The sequence below is a fragment of the Pteropus medius genome, unplaced genomic scaffold (assembly GCF_902729225.1).
Source record: "Pteropus medius unplaced genomic scaffold, Ma_sr-lr_union100, whole genome shotgun sequence".
Lineage (NCBI taxonomy): Eukaryota > Metazoa > Chordata > Mammalia > Chiroptera > Pteropodidae > Pteropus > Pteropus medius.
This window is the reverse complement of record NW_024345479.1, coordinates 1,012,303-1,033,812: the sequence shown is the minus strand read 5'-3', so window position 1 is coordinate 1,033,812 and position 21,510 is coordinate 1,012,303. Positions and strand designations below refer to the sequence as shown.

At 48.0% G+C, this 21,510-nt stretch overlaps 1 protein-coding gene and 1 long non-coding RNA gene across 2 annotated transcripts; one reads left to right on the top strand and one right to left on the bottom strand.

Moving 5' to 3' along the window:
- Positions 1-9,856: 9,856 nt before the first annotated feature.
- Positions 9,857-18,258, bottom strand: LOC120611126 (uncharacterized). Its single transcript, XR_005655083.1, has 3 exons — positions 18,101-18,258; positions 12,071-12,198; positions 9,857-10,263 (listed from the first exon to the last, which is right to left on the bottom strand). It is a non-coding gene; the product is annotated as an uncharacterized LOC120611126 (long non-coding RNA).
- A 15-nt stretch (positions 18,259-18,273) lies between these two features.
- On the top strand, positions 18,274-20,856 carry EIF1 (eukaryotic translation initiation factor 1). The gene is made up of 4 exons (XM_039873512.1): positions 18,274-18,446; positions 19,163-19,326; positions 19,459-19,560; positions 20,007-20,856. The coding sequence occupies exons 1-4, from the start codon at positions 18,416-18,418 to the stop codon at positions 20,049-20,051; spliced, it is 342 nt and encodes a 113-aa protein (XP_039729446.1). The 5' UTR covers positions 18,274-18,415; the 3' UTR covers positions 20,052-20,856.
- The last annotated feature ends 654 nt before the right edge of the window (positions 20,857-21,510 follow it).

Below are 21,510 nucleotides of genomic sequence, written 5' to 3'. Positions count from 1 at the left end.
ATCACAAAACAATTCGAGAACCTCCCAGAGCCCCCCAGGCGCCGCCTCCTGAATACTAAACCCTTCCCCTGGGGTCTCCCTTACTTCCGGCACCCGAGATTTGTTTGGCACACCTTCGTGCTTTATCTAACTGGACTCACATCATATGGCTCCTTTTCTGTCTCGTCACTCCATGGTACGTCTGATTGATCTTCTCATTGTTTACAGAGTCCTGCTGTGGGACTAGCACATTACAGGCAGGAAACGTGGGGAGCTCAGTCCCCAGCCTTGCCCCTACAGTCAGTGTCCAGAGCCTGGAGGACCCAGCAGGCCCCCCTGCTCACCCAGAGAGGGTCAGAGCTTCACACCAGCCCTGCTCCCGGGACAGTCATGAGTGAGGACTCCAGGCTGCATCTGCAGCCAAGGCCTCCCCCAACACCCTGGTTCCCCGCCCTGCCCACTCACTCCCCACATCCAGTCTGCTCCTTCCCATATAAGAGAGAATAGGTAAAGCACCAGAGGGGTATGCTAATCACATGCAAATAAATGTCAACTTAGTCAACTTGACAGTGGCCAGAGTGAGCGGAAAGCCAGACCTCCAAATACGAAGCAGACAGACCAGGAGAGACTCCCCTGATGCATGCTGGCTTCACCCCTCCCATCAGCTCCTAAAATATACAGACCCCATTCCCAAACCCCACCCTGAAGCTCCAGCCTCCTGCTCTTCCCTTCTACTAATTCAACTTTGATTCACTGGGGGCCGCGGGGTGGAGGCCTGGTGCGGGCTCAGGCAGGGGCTCACAGTCTGGCAGGCAAGGGGACACAAGCATGCAGGACTTGGGGAGTCAGTTGTTCTGGCTGTGGCCTGAGACTCTGCATTTCTGGCCAGCTCCAGCGGGTGTCAATGCTGCTGGTCCCGGGCCACACCGAGTAGCAGTGAGCACAGGCGGGAAGGGTGGGGGGGCACAGTGCCCTGGGAGCTGCAGGGGGCTGGGGAAAGATAGGCAGGAGATAGGGAGCCAGCAGGCCAGGATCAAACCCCAGCTCCACCCCTTACTCACAATGGCACAATGGCACGTGCTTCCCACCCCAGAGCTTGGAGTTCTCAGCTGAAAGGTTCCCATTGATAACAAGTGCCCCCCAATTACTGGGTTCCCAAGGCTTCAGTGAGACAGAACTTGTCAAGCCCTTCCATGGAGCCTGGCACATTGCAAGCACTTGCTAACTGGGAGACACTTTTTCTTTTAAGCCAAGGTTGACTAGGAAAGAGCGTAAGGAAAGCTTTTGGGGTGAAGGAAATATTCTCCATCCTGATCGTAGTGGTGGTTCCTTGTCACAACTTGCGCACTCCGCGCTTAAAATAGGTGAATGCCTCAATAATGTTGACCTTTTACAGAGACCACTGAGACTGGGCTTTGGAAGATGAAAAGGCAAGGGAGGGGGAACTGCTGAGGCAGAGGCAGAGGCAGAGAGGTGTGAAAATGAGGGACAGGGAGAGTCAGGGCCCCAAACTGCAGGGAGAGTGTCCTGCCCCACGGCCAGGGTTGCCGGAGACAGCGGTTCATGGAGCCCCTGCTGTGAGCTCCTGGGGGGCTACCACCGGTTCTCACCTACTGGATGTCAGGCACTGGTGTGGGACCTTAGCCAGACCAGGGTCGCCCCTTCCAAGAGCTAAGATTGTTTTTTGCATTTTAAAATAATTTTTTAAAAAGTAAAAAAAAAAAGATTGGATGGGAGACTATCTAGGAAGACCAGGTGCTGTAGGCATAAAAAATTTTTAAAAAATAAGGGATTAAACTGACAAGGTCTTTGCAATCTGTGAGGTCAGCCAAGGGTTGCCTCACCTAAAACTTAAAAAATAAAAAATAAATAAATAAGCAAAAAAAAAAAAAACACAATATTTCATGACACGTGAAAATTGTATGAAATTCAAATTCGAACATCCATAAATGAAGATTTATTGGAGCATGGCCACGCGCATTTGTCCATGGGTCGTTTCACACTTCAAGGACAGAGTTGAGTATTTGCAACAGAGACTGTAAGGCCAGCAATACCTAAAATATTTACCGTCTGGCCTTTTAAATACCGCACAATACATGAGAAGGAATGAGGGTGCCACGTAACCTTCCCCACTGCTGCGGCGGTTCAGACCTATCCTCACCTCTGGTGGGCCTGACCTCGCCTCCCTAGTCCAGCTGGTAAACCTGACGGATCTCACCCAGGCACCTGGCAGAGCAGCAGCGCCGCTTGCCGGCGGTAGGCGGCTGGCAAGAGAGCTCTGAGCCCGGATTCTTAGCTTTTGCCGCCACCTGGTGGCCTTCTTCGAGAGCGCATCCAGGGGCATGTCCAGGGTGGGGTCTGAGAGAGGGTAGGGCCGGTGCAGCCGAGCGTGGCAATGGCGGAGAACAATCGACAGACTATCTAGGCAGGGATTGAATCCTCCAAGCCAGCGTGCATTGACGATGTTTCACCTCATCCCTGCTTTGTAACTGATGGATGAGAATACACGTGACAGTGTCCAGCCGGGTGCCTGGCATGAGTTAGATGCTCTGAATCTCCAATTCCTGAGAAGTTGAGCAAAAATCATGAGCTGAGGACAGAGGGTGATGAGAGGGCTTGCAGGTCTGCTCACCTCTGCATTCGGCTTTGCATGCTTCCTTTATTCTTTCTGTCATTCATTATTCACTCATTCTTTCAACGAACTTTTCTCAGCACCAAGCAAGGCACGGCGCTGGACATCTAGATGCGGTAGAAACACCTGAGAACAAGCAGCACGGTCCTGCCGCGTGGAGCTGACAGTCTAGTGGGAGAGACTATTACCCAATCATCGCAGTAAGGTGCGACGAGGCACCTATAGGGAAGCAGAGAAGCCTGAATGAGCAGCACACAAGGTGACCTGACCTTGCTGGGTGTCAGGAAAGGCTTTGAGCAGCCCAAAGAATGGGTGAGTTAGCCAGACCAAGAGGGAGCATGTGCAAAGGCCCAGAGGTAAGGAGCATGCCCAGCAAGTTGCCAAAAGAAGGACTGAGAGGCAGGAACACAGAGGGTGCTGGGTAGAAAGGGCGAGATCAGGCTGGAGAGAAAATGGTCTGTGCCAGGCAGAACCTCCAGTGCTGGCTTCAACAGGGAGCCACCGCAAAGTCTGGGGAGAGGCAGGCATGTCCACTCCTTAGGCTCCCCCATTCCCTGAGTGGGCAGCTCTGGTTGCTGGAAAGTTCCTCCTTTTTTCTGGCATGAAGTCAGCCTCCCTGTAACCTGCCTTACCAACAGGTTCCTGTCATGTACAAGTAGAGTCGCCTTCCTGCCCCCATGACCACCCCACACCTCATTACAGCCTCACCGGCTGTTCCCTGGCAGAGGCGGTCTCAGGGCAGGTGGGAGGGCATTCCGGAACCAGGCTCTGGGTACACATCCCAGCTCATCCTTTTAGTGGCTGTGTGATCTTGGGCCCAGTACTTAACCTCTCTGAAGCTCTGCTCTGTAAAAGAGACATAACACTGCTCACCTCAGGGTTGATACCAGTGAGAGGGATGGTGGTGGCAAGTACTCGACTCCTTGGTGCTCCCCCAACGCCCCGGGCTGACCTCTGTCACTTGGATCGTGGGTGTTGATTATCAGGACGTGTTCCTTCCAGTACATTTGTGGGTGTTTAATAGTCTTAGCTGAATTAATGAATGATTACTGTGGGAATTACAGGCAAACCCACGGTTGCCACTAGGGACACAGTCCAGCAATTGCAAATGGTGACAATAACCTCAGCTCCCCAACCTAGCCAGCAGTACTCTCGCTCCCACTGCATCCCAGGAGAACCTGCCGAGGCCTAAAGCTCTGGAAGACCAACCCAACCCGGTGGGATAAGGAGCTGGAGGGAAACCAAGACAAGGACCTGCGCGCTCGCGCGCCCTCTGCTGGACAGTCCCGGCGCCGCCCCCAGTAAGCCTCCGCCACCACGTTCCGTGAGAAGCCTCGCCTTGAGAAAGGCTCAACTTTGGGGCAGTCCAGCCCCTTCCCCACACAACCCCTCGCCCAAGGAAGCCCCAGGCCGTCCCTGGCCGTCCACGGACATCTTTGTCCTTCCTCTCTCCTCTCTCCTGCTCCCTTGGCAAATATACATCAGGCATTCCTAAATCCCCACCTTTTCTTCCCTGCTTTCTCAGTTTGTCTCAAAGTTAGAATTGTCAAATGTTGGAGTAGGAAAGGATATTACTATTAATAATTATTATCGCTACCGCTGACTAGGCACCTGTAATTTGCCAGGCCTGGTTACCTTACAACCTTCCACCATCCAGGAAATGCAGCCCCTCCCTCCACAGGTGGGCAGCGGCAGCTGGACTGTGAAGGACCTTGCTCAAGGTCACGGGGCAGAAATTTCAAAAATCCTGGTGTTTTTAGTCTGCCTGAATGGGAGTCCTCCTGCCTCAATAGGGGGACAAGTGGGCCTTGAGGTGGGGCAGGGCCTTCTGCAGCTCCAGGAACCCCACTTCGCCCCTCTTCTGGGCCACACAGAATCCCAGAAAGGGAGAGAATGTGGTGAGCGGCAGCCATCATTTTTGCCTTCATGAAAACTGCAGGGGTGCCGAGAAAGGACAGGAAGATAAATATTCACGGGCAGTTGCCCCAGCTGAACTCTGTGATGGCCCTTTCTTGGTACACCAACGACACTTGCCCAAGGCAGTAGTGCGGAACCAGGACCCAAACCTGCCAACTCCCTGCCCAGCGTTTCTTCCACCACTCCTAGGTCTCTCTTGGAAAAGAGACCTTGAGAGGAGGTGGCTCAGGAAGCACAAGCACACACAGGCAGCCAGCTGGTGCCCCTACCCTAGAGAAAGGACCCTCCTCCAAATACGTCCAAGGAATCGGGTTTCCTATTAGGACTTTGGCCGCTGAGAAGGTGGGAGGACTGTGGAGCCTCACCTCTGTCCGGAAGCCTGGTCTCTGCTGCCATCTTGTGGCCATAGAAGGAAGTGCGCCTTTCCTGCAGCTCAGCTTTTGGCAGGAAATTAGAACACTTGGGTTGAGGACACTGCGCCGGGGCTACGGGGTATATAGAAAGGAACGAGGCACAACCCATGCCTTGAAGGAGCTTACAGTCCAGCAAATGACATGGCCCAAAACTCAACACCAGATCCCCACCAGAATAGTCGGTCATGAAAAGTTTCAAAAGATGAAGGGAGCATGAGCTAGAGAACGCTGGGGAAAGGCGTCAGGCAGCAAGTGATGTTGATGCTGGACGCTGGGGCAGGCGGAGATGAAAGAAGATGCTCCAGGCGGTGGGACCACCCTGAGCAATGGGGAGTCAGCAAAGATCTTTGAGCAAAGGCACAGGCTTGACCTGGGTCTCTTCAGGAAAAGAGCATAATAGCTGTAGGGGAGGGAAGTGGACAGGGCAAATGGGAGACGTTTCGGGGCAACGGAGAAGGTGCTGGGGAAAGAGAAGGAGGAAGGCTAGGCAGTGCTAACGGAGGGACTGCTGGCAGAGCCAGGCGAGTCAGGCGAAGAAGAAGAGGAGGACTTGGGTCTGAGTTGCTATCAGGACACTCTGGTGAAGACATCCTTCAGGCAACTAGAAACAAATTAATCAAAGTGAAAGCAGTAGCAATAACTCACATGTGTACAGACTTCATAGTCAGTGAAGCATTTTAACACCTGCATGCCTTTGACTAGTATTTATGGAGCCCCTATTATGTGCCAGTCTCTTTGGGATACATAGGTAAACGGTGTTAGGTTCCAGTGGGGGAAACTGGCATTAACTAACATCCCTAATAAATAGGTGAAGTACGTGGTGTACCAGAAAGTTCTATGGGGAGAAAGGGAACAGTAATTCAGGGAAAGGAATGTGGGAAGACTGGGCCAGAGGCTGCAATTTAAAATAGTGGTCAGGGAAAGGCCTCACTCAGTACAAAGGAGACATTTAAGTAAAACCTTGAGATAGAAGGGAAGCAGGATATGCCACCCCAAAATATGGTACTTTGGCGTGGTGATTATTTGGAGCTATAGGCACTCGAAAAACAGCAAATGCAGAGAAAGCCTTTCTCTAACCTCCCCTTTTCTGCCTAAAGACTGAGATTCCAGAAGGAGCTCAGCTGATGGAATTCCCCTCCCCAAGAGGGACTTTCATCATCGGGAAGACTGACCGCCACAGGAGTGTAGACTAGAAGTAGCTTCCACAGCCAAACATAGTCACTCTCATACCTCCCAGCTATTCTTCTAATGGCCCATTCATCCTCCTTCTTAAAAATTGTTTACTCTCCCCTAAGAGGCCTACATTCTCCCTCCCTTCCCCCATTATGATGGCATTTAAACCTGAATTCTAAACCACCTGGAGAAGTTACTCATTTTTCCTGGGTCTCCCTCACGTGTACACGAGGTATGCATGTTAATAAATGCATTTTTCTCCTGTTAATCTGTCTTTTATTACAGAGGTCTCAGCCAAGAACTGAGAAGAGTAAAAGGAAAAATATTTTTTCTCCTCTACAAGACTTCAGGAAAGACAGGCATGTGAATATCTGGAAGAAGCTTCCAGACCACAAAGTGGGAGCATTTCCGACATGTTCTAGACCCAGCAAAGGAGTTGGTGTGGCTGGGGTGGGGGTGGAGGGTAGAGTAGTTGCGATGAGCTGAGAGAGGAATTTGGGGTAACAGGCCTCAGTGAACGTGAGATTGGCAAAGGTTGAGAGAGAGCTATTTCAGGCTATTGCAATAATCCAGGCCGTAGATGATGGTGGCTTGGTCCTGGGCGGGAGCCAAGGCATGGTGAGCAGTGGTTGGATTCTGGATATACTGTGCAGAAAGCCCCACGGTTTCCTAATCCGTTGCATGTGGGGTAGGAGAGAAAAGAAGGGTGCTGTCTCCGGAGAGATGGAGCTGTCATCAGCCACGACGGGAAGGCTCTGGTCCGGGTGGGTAGGGGAGATTAGGGCATGCTAGACTTGGGGTGTTTACTAAACATCACAGAGGGGCTACACATGTGTTAATTTCATTCAGCCCTCTTGGTAACCACGTACCCACCTGTGCGAACATGTGTTTTATTGTGGCAAAATAAACATAACATAAAATCTACCATTTTAAGCATTTGAAGTGTACAATTCAGTGGCATTGAGTACCTTTACATTGTTGTGCGACCATCACCACCATCCATCTTCCGAACCTTTTCATCATCTGAAACTGAAACTCTGTACCCATTAAACAATAACTCCTCTGTCTCCCCTCACCCAGCCCCTGGCAACCACCGCTCTACTTTCTGTTTCTACGACCTTGACCACATAACTGGAATCGTTCAGTATTTGTCTTTTTATGTCTGGCTTATTTCACTCAGCACCATGTGTTCAAGGTTACTCCATGTTGCTGCATGTGTCAGAATTTCATTCCTTTTTAAGGCTGAATAATATTCCATTGTATGTATAGACCACATTTTTGTTGGTTGGTTTGTTTACCCAATTATCCTTCCATGGACATTTGGGCTTTTCCCACTTTTTGGTTTTTATGAATAATGCTGCTATGAACATGGGTGTACAAATATGTATTTATGCCCCTCCTTTTAATTATTTTGGATCTATATCCAGAAGCGGAATTGTGGGTCATATGGTAATTCTATGTTTCATTTTTTGAGAAATTGCTGTACTGTTTGCCAACCCTGTTTGTTTTTCTCCCACTTTTACACAGGAGGAACTGAGAATCAGACAGGTGAAGATTCTCATAAGAGGTGGCAGAGCCTTGACCCCAAAAATGTCTCTGGTTCACTGGGCCACTGTGATTCTGTCACCCCCTCCAGAGGCAGACCTGGAAACAGACACCTGTAAGAACTGAACTGAGCCCAGGTGCAATTTAGGAGTCATCTTCATAGACCTGGTGGGGAACAAGGTTGCTGCCAAGTAAGCAAGGGGCAGAAGTTTGGGTCCTTATAGAAAGAGAAAGATGGGAAGCCCATACAGAAAGCAAAGGGAGACTACCTGTCAATATAGCCAGTAGTTATCAGGCCAGGCCCTCTGCAAGCCAATTACAGCTTACTAGGAGCTGTGTGACCTTGGACTGGTTACTTAACTCTTCTGAGCCTTAGTCTCCCTGTCTATAAAATGGTGATAATAAAAGTACCTGCCTCTTTGGGTTGATGTGACGATTAAATGTGACAAACGGGATTTGTAAAGCCCTTAGCAGAACTCTGAGAGAGTGTCACAGAAGCCCAGGGAGGGAAGAGTATGAGAAGCCGCTGAGAAAGGGCAGGTGGGGACCCTTCTCTGCCCGGCTGCTGGAGGAACTGTGAACCAATTTGTCTCTGGAGAGCAGTTTGGCAAACACCTTAAAGATATGCTTATGTATTGACCCAGAAGAATCACTCGAAGGAATTTATCCTAAGAAATATATGTTGAATTATCCACAAGGACATTCATCCAGTGTTGATGAGAACCGAGGACTGTAGGCAATTTAGATGCCCCAGAAAAGATTAGTAACATTATTCATGTGACATTCAGACAAATTGCACAGCCATTAAAACATTGCTGCAGGGTGCTGTTTATAAATATAGAAAGAGGCTGAAGATATCTATTTGTCACTCTTTTATTATGGATATTTTAGAACATATACCAAAGTAGAAAAAAATGACATAATAGACCCCTATGCACCCACCACCCAAAGTCAACAATTATCAACTCATGGATCATCTTGATATGTACCCTCTCCACATCCTTCGTCCTGCCACATATTAATTTCAAACAAATCCCAAGCATCATGCCATTCCATACATAATATTTCAGTATGTAGTTAGCAAAGAAAAGCTTTTTCTTTAACATAACCACATGCAATAATCACCCTAAAATAATTAACAATAATTTCCTAATAAAGAAAAATCATTTCTCTACTCACAACACTTCTGACACCAAATGTGTGATTTTTCACACCAAACAATTCTGACACTAACTACCCAAAGTTAGCTCAGACCCCACAGGCTCAGCCCCACAAGACTGCCCTCCACTTCAGATGTCAATTACAAGTAGTGGGTCCCCAGGTTGCCACAGGTCTGTCTGGCTTGGCTACAAATCGGGGGTTCTCACAGCCCCCTCCTCAGATTCAATCATCAGCTATAAGTCTCACAGAATTCAGGGAAACACTTTACTTACTATTACTGGTTTATTATAAAGGAGATTATGAAATAGGATCCAGATGAACAGCCATATGGACAGGTACATAGTGCAAGGTCTGGCAGGGTCCCAAGTTCACGAGCTTCTGTTCCCATAGAGTTGAGGTGTACCACCCTCCTGGCATATGGATGTGTTCATCAACCTGGAAGCTTCACAGAACCCTATTGGTTAAAGATTTGTTTGGAGGTTCCATTACATAGTTACGATTGATTAAGTCATTGGCCATTAGTAGCTAACACTATCTCCTGCTTCTCTCCCTTCCCCAGGGAGGTTGGTGCTAGGATTGAAAGTTCCAACCATCTAACCCATGGTTGGTTCCTCTAACCCCAGGCTCCATCCTGGTGTTAGAAGCTTTCGAGGGCCCGTCTCCACCAGTCATCTCATTAGCAAACAAAAAGACACTCTTATCACTCCAGAGATTCTAAGGATTTAAGAGGCTCTTGCATCAAGAACCGATGACTAAGCCTAAATATGATAATAAAAGATGCTCTTAGCACCCCCCTCACTCAGGAAATTACACAGATCTTAGGAGCCCTGTACCAGGAACTGGGGGCAGAGACCAAATATATATTTCTTATGATATCACAATATCGCACTTAATATATTCAAATTTCTGGTCCACATTTAAATTTCTAACTCTCTTACAAATGACAATTTTTTGAAAATTCAGATCTATAGAGAGTCCACACACAGCAAATAGGTGTACGTTTCTTAAGTCTTTTGAACTATAGGGAGCCCTTCCGTCTCTCTTCTTTTTCTTCCCACGATTTCTTTGTTGTAGTAAAGATCATTGGTCCCGTAAAGTTTTCAGTCTGAAGTTAGAAGATTACATTCCCGTGGTTGTAGTTTAACATGCTCCTCCGTCCTCTGCCTTGCCTGAAACTTGCTACTTTAGACCTAAAGTCAGGTTCGGGGTTTCCTCCTCCTTTCAGCAAGGGCGATTCCTAGGTGGTACTGTTTCTCTTTTGGTGACTTTAGCAGCCATTGATGATCCACACCCAGGTCCACTCATGTATTAGGGGTTGCAAAACGGCAATGTTCTAATTGTATCATTCCTTCTTCGTTAGTAATTTGGAATACTTCTAGAAAGAGAATCATGCCCTCTGCCCCCCACACTCACATCTACAGTTTGGTTCCATTAAGAAAGTTCCTACAAGAAAGGCAAGGACAATAATTTCCTTTTATTTACCAGTTTTCAAAGTAGTGAGATAATTTCCTAGCATCCTCCAAAGTTGACTAATAAGGGTTTTCTTTAATCTATATAAACTCGTGAATTCAAACAACCCGTTGACTCAAAATCGCACTCAGGCCATGGGACCTCCCTGTAGGCTCCTGTAGACAGTTCCTGTGGGCCTGGGCTGCTATGCAGGATGCTCTCAGACCCTCAGAAGCACACCCACCACCCTGGCCAGTGTCCAAGCCCAGGCTCTTAACCTACAGAAGGACTAACGACACCTGCGTTGTCAGGATTCCATGGGGCCGGAGTGGGAAACACTCCACAGAGCACTTAGCAGGTGGTGGGTGTTCCTTGACTGTTAATTTCACAAAATGAAAAAGGTTTTCGCCCAAGAGTGAACCCTCGTGTGAACTACGGACTTTGGGTGATTGTGATGTGTCAGTGTAAGTCCACCAAATGTACCACACGCACCATTCTGGTGGGGGATGTTGATGGGGGGCGGGGGGACGCTATACATGCATGTGGGCAGGGGGTATATGAGAAATCTCTGTAGCTGCCTCTCAATTTTGCTGTAAATCTAAAAGTGCTCTAAAAAATAAAGTCTGGTTTTTTGTTTGTTTCTTTGTTTAATTATTACCCTGAATTCCTCATAGGAAGAGTCCTATCTATGGGTTGAGGGGACAGCTGCTGAGCTGTTTGGGGCAAAGGAAGAGGTCAGCATCCTCATCATGCTCAGGTGGTCACTAACTGGAGGAGTGTCAGCTTGGGCCAGGCAAGTGAAAAGGGAGAACTTCACCTTCTGGGTTGTAGAATGCTCACCCCCACCCACGAAGAGACCCAGTTTGGGTAGGTGGAGGTTTGAGAAGCCACTGGGGAGGGAATGCGCATATGACCACCATCCAACTGGGAGCAGGGAACAATTCACGAGCTCATGGCAGAGTAAATTGCTCAGAACCAGAGGCTGGAGGACGGAGCAGGAGACCAGGAAATACGGCGGATGTTGGTGAGGCTTGGGGAGACGGCCATGCGTGTGACTGTGGATTTGCCACGTTGTGAAAGGGACCCGCTCTGCAGTCTGGACTCGTCTAGTGTAGAGCTGTCCAGTGGGCATAGGGTGCATGCTGCCTACGTAACTAAATTTCCTAGGAGCCACATTTTTCAAAAAGAAAACAGGTGAGATATTTTAATAATATATTTTATTTAACCCAATATATCCAAAATATTTCAATAAGTAATCAATATAAAAATTGAGATATCTTGCAATTTTTTTCATGCTATCTTTGAAGCTTCGTGTATACTTTATACTTAGAGCCCGAGGCTGCCGTGGACCTTTGGGAACGTGGGCGGGTGCAGGGGAGAGCAGAGGCCACCCAGAGAGGTGGGTACCTCCAGGTGACACAGGCTTGGAGCAGGAGCTACTCACTGAAGAGAGCTGAGCGCGGAGTGCTGGGGGATGGGTGTAGAGCTGTGGCTGAATGGGGCCACCAGTGGCGTCGGGGAATACCAGCTGTGCCCTGTGAAGTGGTGAAGAGTGGGGGTGTGTTAGCTCAGGACAAGTATACACCCTGTCACACTCACTGCAGCCTCAGTGAATGTCTGGTTTTAGAGGAGAGGAAGGGGTGAGAGCTGACCATGGCTCAAAGCCCTCCAAGGCCCCAGCCACCCCCACGCCCAGCCTCCTGCAGGAGGCCTGCCACCACCTCTGCCCTCCGCCCTCCCCTCACCTCTCTCATGCTCACTCCCCTACTCCTCACTTCCCAGAATATTTAGTTCAACCTACCTGCTCTTTCCCAGTTGATGGGAGAGTTCTTCAAGTCCATGGGAAGGACTTGAGCCTTACTACACAGACTTGCCGGTGGGTGCACACAGAGGCCTTTCTGGAGATGGTCATTATATGAATTATATTAGCTTTTTACAAAATAAAAATAGAATGAAAGGAGGTTGGAGGGGCTGTGGTCTCAGTCCCAGGCAGAATGCCCTTCGCAAACACATCTGTCAGCTTCTTCTGGGAGAGGGGCCAGGCCTAAACTGATTCCCATACAACCATCCAAGGCTCTTCCCTCCATCTGAAATGTCCACCCATCCCCCACTTAGGGGATTCCAACTCCAGTCCTCATCAGAATGCAGGGCCCTCTGTGCACCTGTGCCTGGCACTTCCAGCGTGGGAAGCTTTGCTAGGCTGTGAGTCCCTTGTGAAGGCGGGTGCCAGGCCTGGCTCTTCGCTTCCTCCACAAGCTCAGGTTGCACTTTACCACCCCCACCATCCCCCACCCCCCCCAACCACAGCAACTGTTAGGGGGAGGGGAAACAGGAACTCTGGGCTTTATCCCCCTGCCTAAGCAAGGCTGCCTCTCCCTCATCCCATCTACAGGAGCTCCCGCAGGACTCCGCAGAGGAGGAGGCAGGAGGGGAGGGGTAGGAGTGAGGAGCGGGATGGAGGAGGCAGATGCTCCGCCAGCCAAAAGGCAAAGAGGAACTGAGCAGAAGTCCCCACCTTGGGCTGACAGAAGTGAGTCCCTAGCAAGGGGAAGAAACTGTGAGAACGAGACGAAAGCCTGGCTGGGGTGGGGGGTGGGGGGCTGGAAGCCGGTAAAGTGTAACTGACATACACGCAAAAACACACTAGCATTAAGGGTCCAGCTCGACGAATTTTTACCACCTGGATCAAGATCAAGATCATTTCCAGTACCCCATAGGTTCCCTCATGTTGAAGGGGTGATGCATTGCCAGCAGAAACCCACTGAGTAGAAACCAGCTGATGACTAACATGCATATTTCATAATAACCCCATGTGATCTGGGGCAGAGCTGAGCAAACCCGGGTGTGCCTCCCTTCCCAAGTGGTAAGAACAGCACCTTCATTCTCTGAGAACTTCTTTGTGCCAGAAGGAGAGGAGAAGCATGTACTAGTCCAGTCATTTACATACATGGGTGATAGCATCCAAATAAAGAATGCAAGAAACATCACATTTATTTGACTTTCTTTAAATCACGTTAAATCCTATGCCAGGTAACATCCTGGCTGTTAACATGGCTGCCCAGAAATCCCATCGTGAATGTTAGAGGGGATCCAGCGTTCCCCAGGATTCTCTCTAGGTCACAGGGCTTTGGGAGCTTGGACCAGATCATCCATCTACCCTGGGAGATTCTGCTGCTTCCATAAGTTTGGGGCCCTGGGGAATCTTATGCAGGCCAAGTCCCCAGGTGTCTCACACAGCCATACCCTTGTCACCTCCCAAAGAGATCACATGGAGAGGCTCCCACTCTGTCCCATCTCCACTCTGAGGGACTCACCCCTGTCCCCTGCTGCTCTCAGAAGCTCCTTCTCTCCCTTCCCCTCTGGGAATTTAGCATAACTTAGTGATTTGATAATGTTACATTTTTATCCTGTCACACATATTCTCCTCTTTAAATCACCTTAAAAAGCCTATGAGAATCATTAATCCTTTATACAGATGAAAAAACGAAGGCTGGGAGAGACCGAGTCACTCAGGCAGGAAGAGGGGGAAGTGACACTCAGCTTCAGGTATGCCACAGTCTGCGCTCTATACCCTGCCCCTGGATGCCGAGGCCAGGACCCCCAAACTAGGAGAGCAGTCATGAATAAGACAATATTAACAGAGGGCACAGACGTCACTTTCAGACAAATTCATTCTGGCTCCATCATTACTCCACAAGCTCTCAAGGCTGGAACAATCTCTATGCTGGATGGTCATCTCCTACAGACCTCTTTTGAAATGCTCCCAACCTGAATATGTGCACAGACCTTCAGATTTTAGACCAGGAAAGGCCTTAGAAATTACCTAGTCCTCCTTTTTTGGAAGATGAAACAGAGCCCTGAGAGATGAACAGGCTAGAGAATGTGGCTTACCTAGCCACCCTCCCTGCCCTGTGCCAGGAAGCCAGACCCGGCAGCTCCCTTTGGAGCCCAGTCAGACCTCTGAAAAAGAATGTTTCTCCATCTTCTGCCCCAGGACTCTCTAAGAGAGTGGCAGAGGTTACAGCCTGGAGCCATTCCTAGTAACTGAGCACCTACAATGTATGTCCGCGTGTTCATTCAGCAAAGATGGAGCACCTACTGTGCGCAGGGTACCTACTGCACATATCCAGAATAGAATTCACAGCCTAGCAGGGAGACAAAGGAAGAGGCAGGGCCAGATTCATGAGTGTCAAGGTAAGAACATCCAAACCGGTAGAGAATTTTTATGAGTTTATTTGAGCCAAACTGATGACATGGCTGAGAAGCAAGATCTCAAATGCTCTGGAGATGACAGTTTTGCAGTTCTTTTTATACATTTAGAATTAAGGAAGAGAAAGAAATTGGGGGAAAATCTCTATGATTAGATTACAGAACAGTTAACAAGATTAATTAACAAGGTGCTCCCTTGAGGGTGGACACATCTCCAAGGGGTCTGAAAAAGAGGTTTACTCTGGCATTTCAAAGGTGTGTTAGCCTACACGCACAAGAACATGGACAGGACTTGCTTAAGATAAACCTTTTGCTAAAGAAGTTATAGAGGCGTGACTTCCCACCATGACCTGCAGTTAGGAATTTAGGATCAGATCACCCTGTGAGATTACTTTTGGTCCCTGACTTTATCGGATTTATTACATAGCCCCTTTTTCATTCATATGAGCATGCAACCCATACAGTCACACAGGACCCCATGCATAGAAGGTCCTGTGCTTGGTTTAGGCTCTGCTGTCACTGTCTTAAGATTCCTAACCATTTTTAAACAAAAGCATCCACATTTTCATTTTGTATTGGGTCCAGCAAATTAGATAGCCAGTCCAAGAAATGGGTAACCAAAATGAAGTGCGATAAATGCCAAAATAGTGAGGGCACAAAACAGGACTTCAGTCTTCTCAGAAGAACAGATAATCTCAGCTGAGTCCCGAAGGATCAATGGGAAATGCCACATGAAGATGTTGACAAAATTCCAAAAGAAATTAAAAGAGAGTTTTATTCATATATGATTTGCTACTCAGAGACACGGACCTTGCTATGAACCGAAGACATGTTCCAAAATGGAAGGGCTAGGGCTAGGCTTTTAAAGGCAGAAGTTGCAAGGAGCTGATTATCGAAGAGATGGGTTGCTAGGGGAAACAAGACCACAAACTTACATCATTCATTTTCTGATTGGTGGGGGCAACTGGACCTTTCAACGGTCGGCTGACCCAGTGGTCAGCAAGTGGGGCTGTGATACAAAAACAATAGGTAACATATAATGAGGTATTTGTCAATGTCCTAGTTCTGGTTCAGGCTTGTAGAACAAAAGCTTTTGGGTTACTTATCAACAGAAATCAAACAGCACAGAGAGACTGTTCAGTCTGCCGGGAGTTTCCAAGTCCAAGGAGCAGAGTCATCCTCTGCACGCCGTCTGAGTTCAGACCAAATGTTGGGCCACAAAGTAGGATATTAGAGATCTTATATGTCCTCAAAGAGGAAGGAAGAATGTACCAAGCATAAGGAGAACATGCACAAACACCCCGAGATGAGAAAACTCAAGGAGCTTCATGGAGTTGTGATGGCGTAGAATGCGGAGTGGCAACGGACCAGGAGCCCGACAGGAGGACTAGGACCAAGGAAAGCCAAGGTGAAAGGGAGGGGCTCATCCTATTGGACATCAAGACCTTGTGTAAAGCTCCTATAATTAAGAGAGGGTGGCTTATAGATAAACCAGTGGAACAGAACAGACTCCAAAAATGAACACACATACAGAAACCCAATAATTATGATAACCAAGGCACAATGAATCAGTGGGGCAAAATGCATGATTCGATAAAATGATGCTGGGACAAATGGCAACCCTCACTGGAAAACAAAATTAGAGCCCTTCTCGCACCACACACACACACAAAAAAAAATAAATTCCAGGTGGCTTAAAGACCTAGGAGCGAAAAGCGAAGCTTTAAGACTCTCAAAAGGAAATACAGAATATCTTTATAAATTTGAGACAGGGAAAGGATTTTTTAAATATGACACAGGATCTTTTCCTAACAAGTAAGACTGATAAACTGGACCACATTATTGTTCTAAATTTTCATACAGCAAAATATGTGTGCACACCTGAAAGGATAGCCCTGCCTCATTCACTCTCCCCCACACCTCTTTCAAGCAGATCCATGTCTGTGAGGATAGAGGTTCCCAGGTAGAGGGCAGGGTGGGTCCTCAGCATCTCATACCCAGATAGAATTGAGACTGGGATGCCCATGACTTCTAGCCATGGTTCCCCTTTTCCTGATATCAAGGAAGCCAAATTATTAATCAAAAGATTACTTAGTAAATACAGACTCAAAACAAACTGTTGAGTCCATCTAGCTTTTCCTGTCTCAGGGTTTTCATCCTGCAGGGTCTTACTTTGCAGTTCATGAAGTCAACATACATTTTTTTGTTTGGCTTGCACAGTGTTTGTCCAAAAATTCAATTATTGGCAATCTTTAAAAATCAAGATTTTTAATGAACATCTCAATTTCCAGGTTCTCTTGAAAAAGATCTAGCACAATGGGCTGCAGATGAATAGCCAATGCAGCCTCTAACTCTCAACCCAGCCCCCACCACAAGGAACTACATCACGCTTTATTGTCTTCATGCCTTTATCTTACCTGCCTGGACCCTGGAGGCCCTGGAGTCTAAAACCACTCTATTTACCCCCACAACTGAGAGCATTTCAATTAATAAATTGAAAGAGCAAGAAAAGTTAACTGTTTTGAAGGACATCATTCATCTTCTATCTGGGAAGGCTCTATCCCACACAATTTGTATGACACAAAGGGCACCCTTCAGGTGCCTGAATTCTTCTCCAGCGCCCAGAATCAGTTACTCTCCCTTAAACTCCTACTTAATGAGCTGGCATTCTTTCATTCGATTATCTAAATGACAAATTTAGAGATTAACCCATTTGTAGGTTAGATGCATCTAATATCATTATGATAATCTAATTTATAAAGTTAAGGTTGTATGTATATATATATATATATATATAGAGATATATATATATATATATATATATATATATATATAATAAATGGGGCCACTTTAAAATGGAGCCAGAGCTACCATGCCAGAGGAACTGCCTTACACATCTTGCACCTCAAACCTTGGAATGTTAAAAAAGGACAAAATAATCTTTGGACTGGGCCTAAGGAAACACTGTGTCCCAAAGACTGTTTGCAAAGATACCAAGAAAGCAATTATTATGACTACTAAACTGAAAAGTAACATCACTAGTTATGTTATCTGCACCAATACAAATGCCTTCCTTTTAATGATGTAACTATTCCTCTTCCTCATAAATATCCGATGCCTTTGTCTCATAATTGGAGTATCATTTGGGCTTCTGCGTGAATTAATGATTCCCAAATAGCTATTCTTATTGATCTCAAAATGAATGCTCCTTGCCTCTCACTCTGAAAGGCAATTTTATTTTTAGGTTAACAAAGTTTTGGTTATATTATTGTATGTTGATTAAAGTGCGGCCCTAAATCCGTAAAGATAGAGGGAGTTAAGTGGATAACTGGGTTGGGTATGAGATAGTGGGAATTTGTCCTGTTTTGGAGGGCTCAGCATCTTAACACCCTCTGAGGACCGCCAACCTACTCCGTAAAAATCCTTCCTGGATTTATTGCAGGTAGGGCTGCAACAGGGTCAAGTAAATGGAACATGCCAGAGAACATATTGCGCAGGCGCATCCGAAACCTTCCGCCACTTTTCCGCGCAGCTGACACCTTCCTTCCGCACTGCGCAGGCGCTTAGACGAATCAAGGTTTCCCTCCCCCTTCCACCTCCCCTGAGCCAAAGGACGCCCTACCGCAGCAATGAGTTCCTGCGCAAGCGCTGTCCCGCGTTCTGCCCCAAACCAATTGGAAGCGGCGGTGCCCGGGCGCGGGGGGCACGACGCCGTGGGCGGGGTCTGGACGTGAGGACAGCGCGCTGGCGTCACAGGGGCGGCTATATAAGTGAATACAGGCACCGCCCCTCCGCCCCAGTCACTGAGCCGCCGCCGAGGACTCAGCAGCCTCCCCCTTGAGCCCCCTCGCTTCCCGACGCTCCGTCCCCCCTGCCCGCCTTCTCCCGCCGCCGCCTTCCGCAGGCCGTTTCCACCGAGGAAAAGGAATCGTATCGTATGTCCGCTATCCAGAACCTCCACTCTTTCGGTAAGCTACGGAAAGGTCCGACGGGGGGAACGGCCGGGGTGGGGTGGCGCGGCGATCTAGGCCCGGAGACGGGGCCTAGAAAGCTGCCAAGCGGTCTGGCCCTTCGTAAATGTGGGCGGAGGGAAGGTGTCTGGCCCTGCGAGCAGTGGGGACAGGGCCTAGGCCCTGGGGTCGGCCTCTGAGCGTGACCGGAAGGCTAGGGCGAGAGGTCAGCCTTTGGGCGGGCCCGGTGTCTCGGGTGGCGCATTTACTAATGGCTCCAGGGCCACCGCGGGCCACACCCGCCCCCTCCCGCCACTCCTGCGTCACGTCCGTTACGTCACCGCCGCTGTCACGGAGCCGGGAAGGGGAGGCGGCACCAGCCCTAAGTGACAAACGCGCGCGCCAATGGGGCGGGAAGTTGGCCCCGCCTCGGAGCTCGGGTTCCGGCCGGTTGCATCAGCCGAGTAGGGCGCTGTCTGCCAGCCCTGGCTCCCTCCACACGTGATCGGCTTCCGAGGGCGGGCCCAGGGCAGGAGGCCCAGACTTTCTACGGGGCTGGGGAAGCCAGCCGTCCCAGACTGACCTGTTTGTGGAGAGCCAGCAAAGGACATATCTGATCTGACCTGGCCCAGGTCTAGGCGATTTCGTATTAGTTTCTGCACGTAAAAGATCCAGTGGGAGGGTAACAGTGGCATCTGAGCCACAACAGTTCTAAACTTGACCTTTCTTTGTAGACCCCTTTGCTGATGCAAGTAAGGGTGATGATCTGCTTCCTGCTGGCACTGAGGATTATATCCATATAAGAATTCAACAGAGAAACGGCAGGAAGACCCTTACTACTGTCCAAGGGATCGCTGATGATTACGATAAAAAGAAACTAGTGAAGGCGTTTAAGAAGGTAGGTCTTAATTGTAGGAAATTCACATTTTACATACCCACATGGTACTGGTGCATTATTTCCCAAAAAGGATTATTAGTGCGTGGGTGCCGTTGCTTGACCTAATTTGTTTTGCTTCCTTCGTGCTTGCAGAAATTTGCCTGCAATGGTACTGTAATTGAGCATCCAGAATATGGAGAAGTAATTCAGCTACAGGGTGACCAGCGCAAGAACATATGCCAGTTCCTCGTAGAGGTGAGTTCAGTCACTTGATGATGATGCATTTGAACCTCTTCCCTGGCTAATGTGTAATTCTCCCTAGTCTATTCAATTTCTTTTAGAAGTTCTCATTTTGTAAAGCTGAGCAAAAACAGTTGAGTTTTAAAGTACATAGATGAATGTATTTCCAAAAACAGAAGGGACTTTCCTGCTTTAAGTTTACTGCTCGTATGGATCTACTGTAAAGATTGCAAAAATAAAACAGGATGTCTGGTTGGCTATTCCTCCCACGTGCTAAAATTCTCTCACATCATTGGTTCTTAACTGGGTTTCCTGAGCGGATAACCACTGTGCTCGTGGTGGTTGAGATGTGCATCTTGGCTTTTGGACTTCCCTTGCCCGGTGTAGAAGCAGAAAGAATTATTGGCGTCAGAATTGGAGACTTTAACTCTCTTTAAAACTTTGCCCTTTTTTCTTTGCAGATTGGTCTGGCTAAGGACGACCAGCTGAAGGTTCATGGGTTTTAAGTGCTTTTTGGCTCACTGAAGCTTAAGTGAGGATTTCCTTGCAATGAGTAGAATTTCCCTTCTGTCCCTTGTCACAAGTTTAAAAACCTCACAGCTTGTATAATGTAACCATTTGGGGTCTGCTTTTAACTTGGACTAGTGTAACTCCTTCATGCAATAAACTGAAAAGAGCCATGCTGTCTAGTCTTGAAGTCCCTCATTTAAACAGAGGTCAAGCAGTAGGCACCCGGCAGTGTCCAGCCTGAAACAAAGCAATAACGTGATGTTTCGGCCAAGCCCAGAGCCCCAAGATCACAGATGGCTATGTCCAGCCAGAAGCTCCTCGGCTCTCCCTCTACAGAATTCCCTGCCCTAAGAGAATGTCACCACCTGAACAGCCTTCGGTGAAGCTTGAGAGAGGATGGGGTAAGGCAGCAACAGCAGCTGTGCCACTAGAGGGAGCCTCCAGTAGTCAAAGATCCCTTGGTGTCTCCAATCTGACCAGGTGGGTGGAGCTTCAGGCAGTCACCTTCCCGCTGTTGAGGTGATAAGGACACCTGGCTTGCCACCAAGGTGTTTTTGATAAGAAATGTCCTAACCGATGTCCAAACACAGAATGTGAGGCCAACCTTCTATCAGAGTTAAACTTTTGACAAGGGAACAAGTTTCAAACTGATGTGTCATGTAGCTAGCTGTAGAGCTTGCAGTTTACTAGCAAGAGCTGCCCAATGCCATGTGAAGTAACAGATTTTTGGTTTTTTCCCTTCAGTTTTAATGTTATGTAATGTATTTAAACCCTTATTTAAATAAAACTTGTTTTCAGAAACACCTGAGTTATAGATTCTATTTTATGTATAGTCAGTTGTATGTGTGAAGGAACCACAGAAATGGACAGTGGAGGATCCATCTACACTCACAGCTTCTCAACTGGGGCATGAATGAACGTCTGGGCCAAAAACCTTTAGTGAGCAATTATGTCAAGGTCTTCCTGGGTCCATTAATCCTGTGAAAATACTGTAATTCTGCCAGCATGTAGATCATAAACATCCTCATTTCAGGTAATGAAATACAGGCTTCAAACTGCTAAGAAAGGTCATGAAGAATCAACATTTTTCCTATTTGTTTTCATCCTGTTTTGTAGATGGTTGAGGTGTGGAGCAGGGCTGGTGAAAGGCTAAGCCAGTGGCAATTGCCTTGAAAATAGGACTCTACCCCTGGTAGAGGCTTAAGACACAAGGTCTTAAAAAATTTATTTAACATGGAAGAGCTTACCGCTTGACTCCAACCAGTGACATTGTTCAGAACTTTTAGGTGACACTTAAATCAGATTTGACTATAACGAAAGGACCTTTACTCATAGAGGAACTTCTAGAAGCCGTTCTGGAGACCAAACTCAGAAGACCACAACGAGAAAATAGGATGAACTGGAGGGAATCATGCTGCAGGTAGATACGCAGGTCCTGTGCTAGGCTGTTAACAT

Bases quoted from the DNA above. Each gene is read 5' to 3' on its own strand.
- EIF1 (XM_039873512.1), top strand. From the start codon at position 18,416: ATGTCCGCTATCCAGAACCTCCACTCTTTCG. The intron at 18,447-19,162 runs GTAAGCTACGGA...CTTTCTTTGTAG, and splicing joins CCAGAACCTCCACTCTTTCG to ACCCCTTTGCTGATGCAAGT. The intron at 19,327-19,458 runs GTAGGTCTTAAT...TCGTGCTTGCAG, and splicing joins TAGTGAAGGCGTTTAAGAAG to AAATTTGCCTGCAATGGTAC.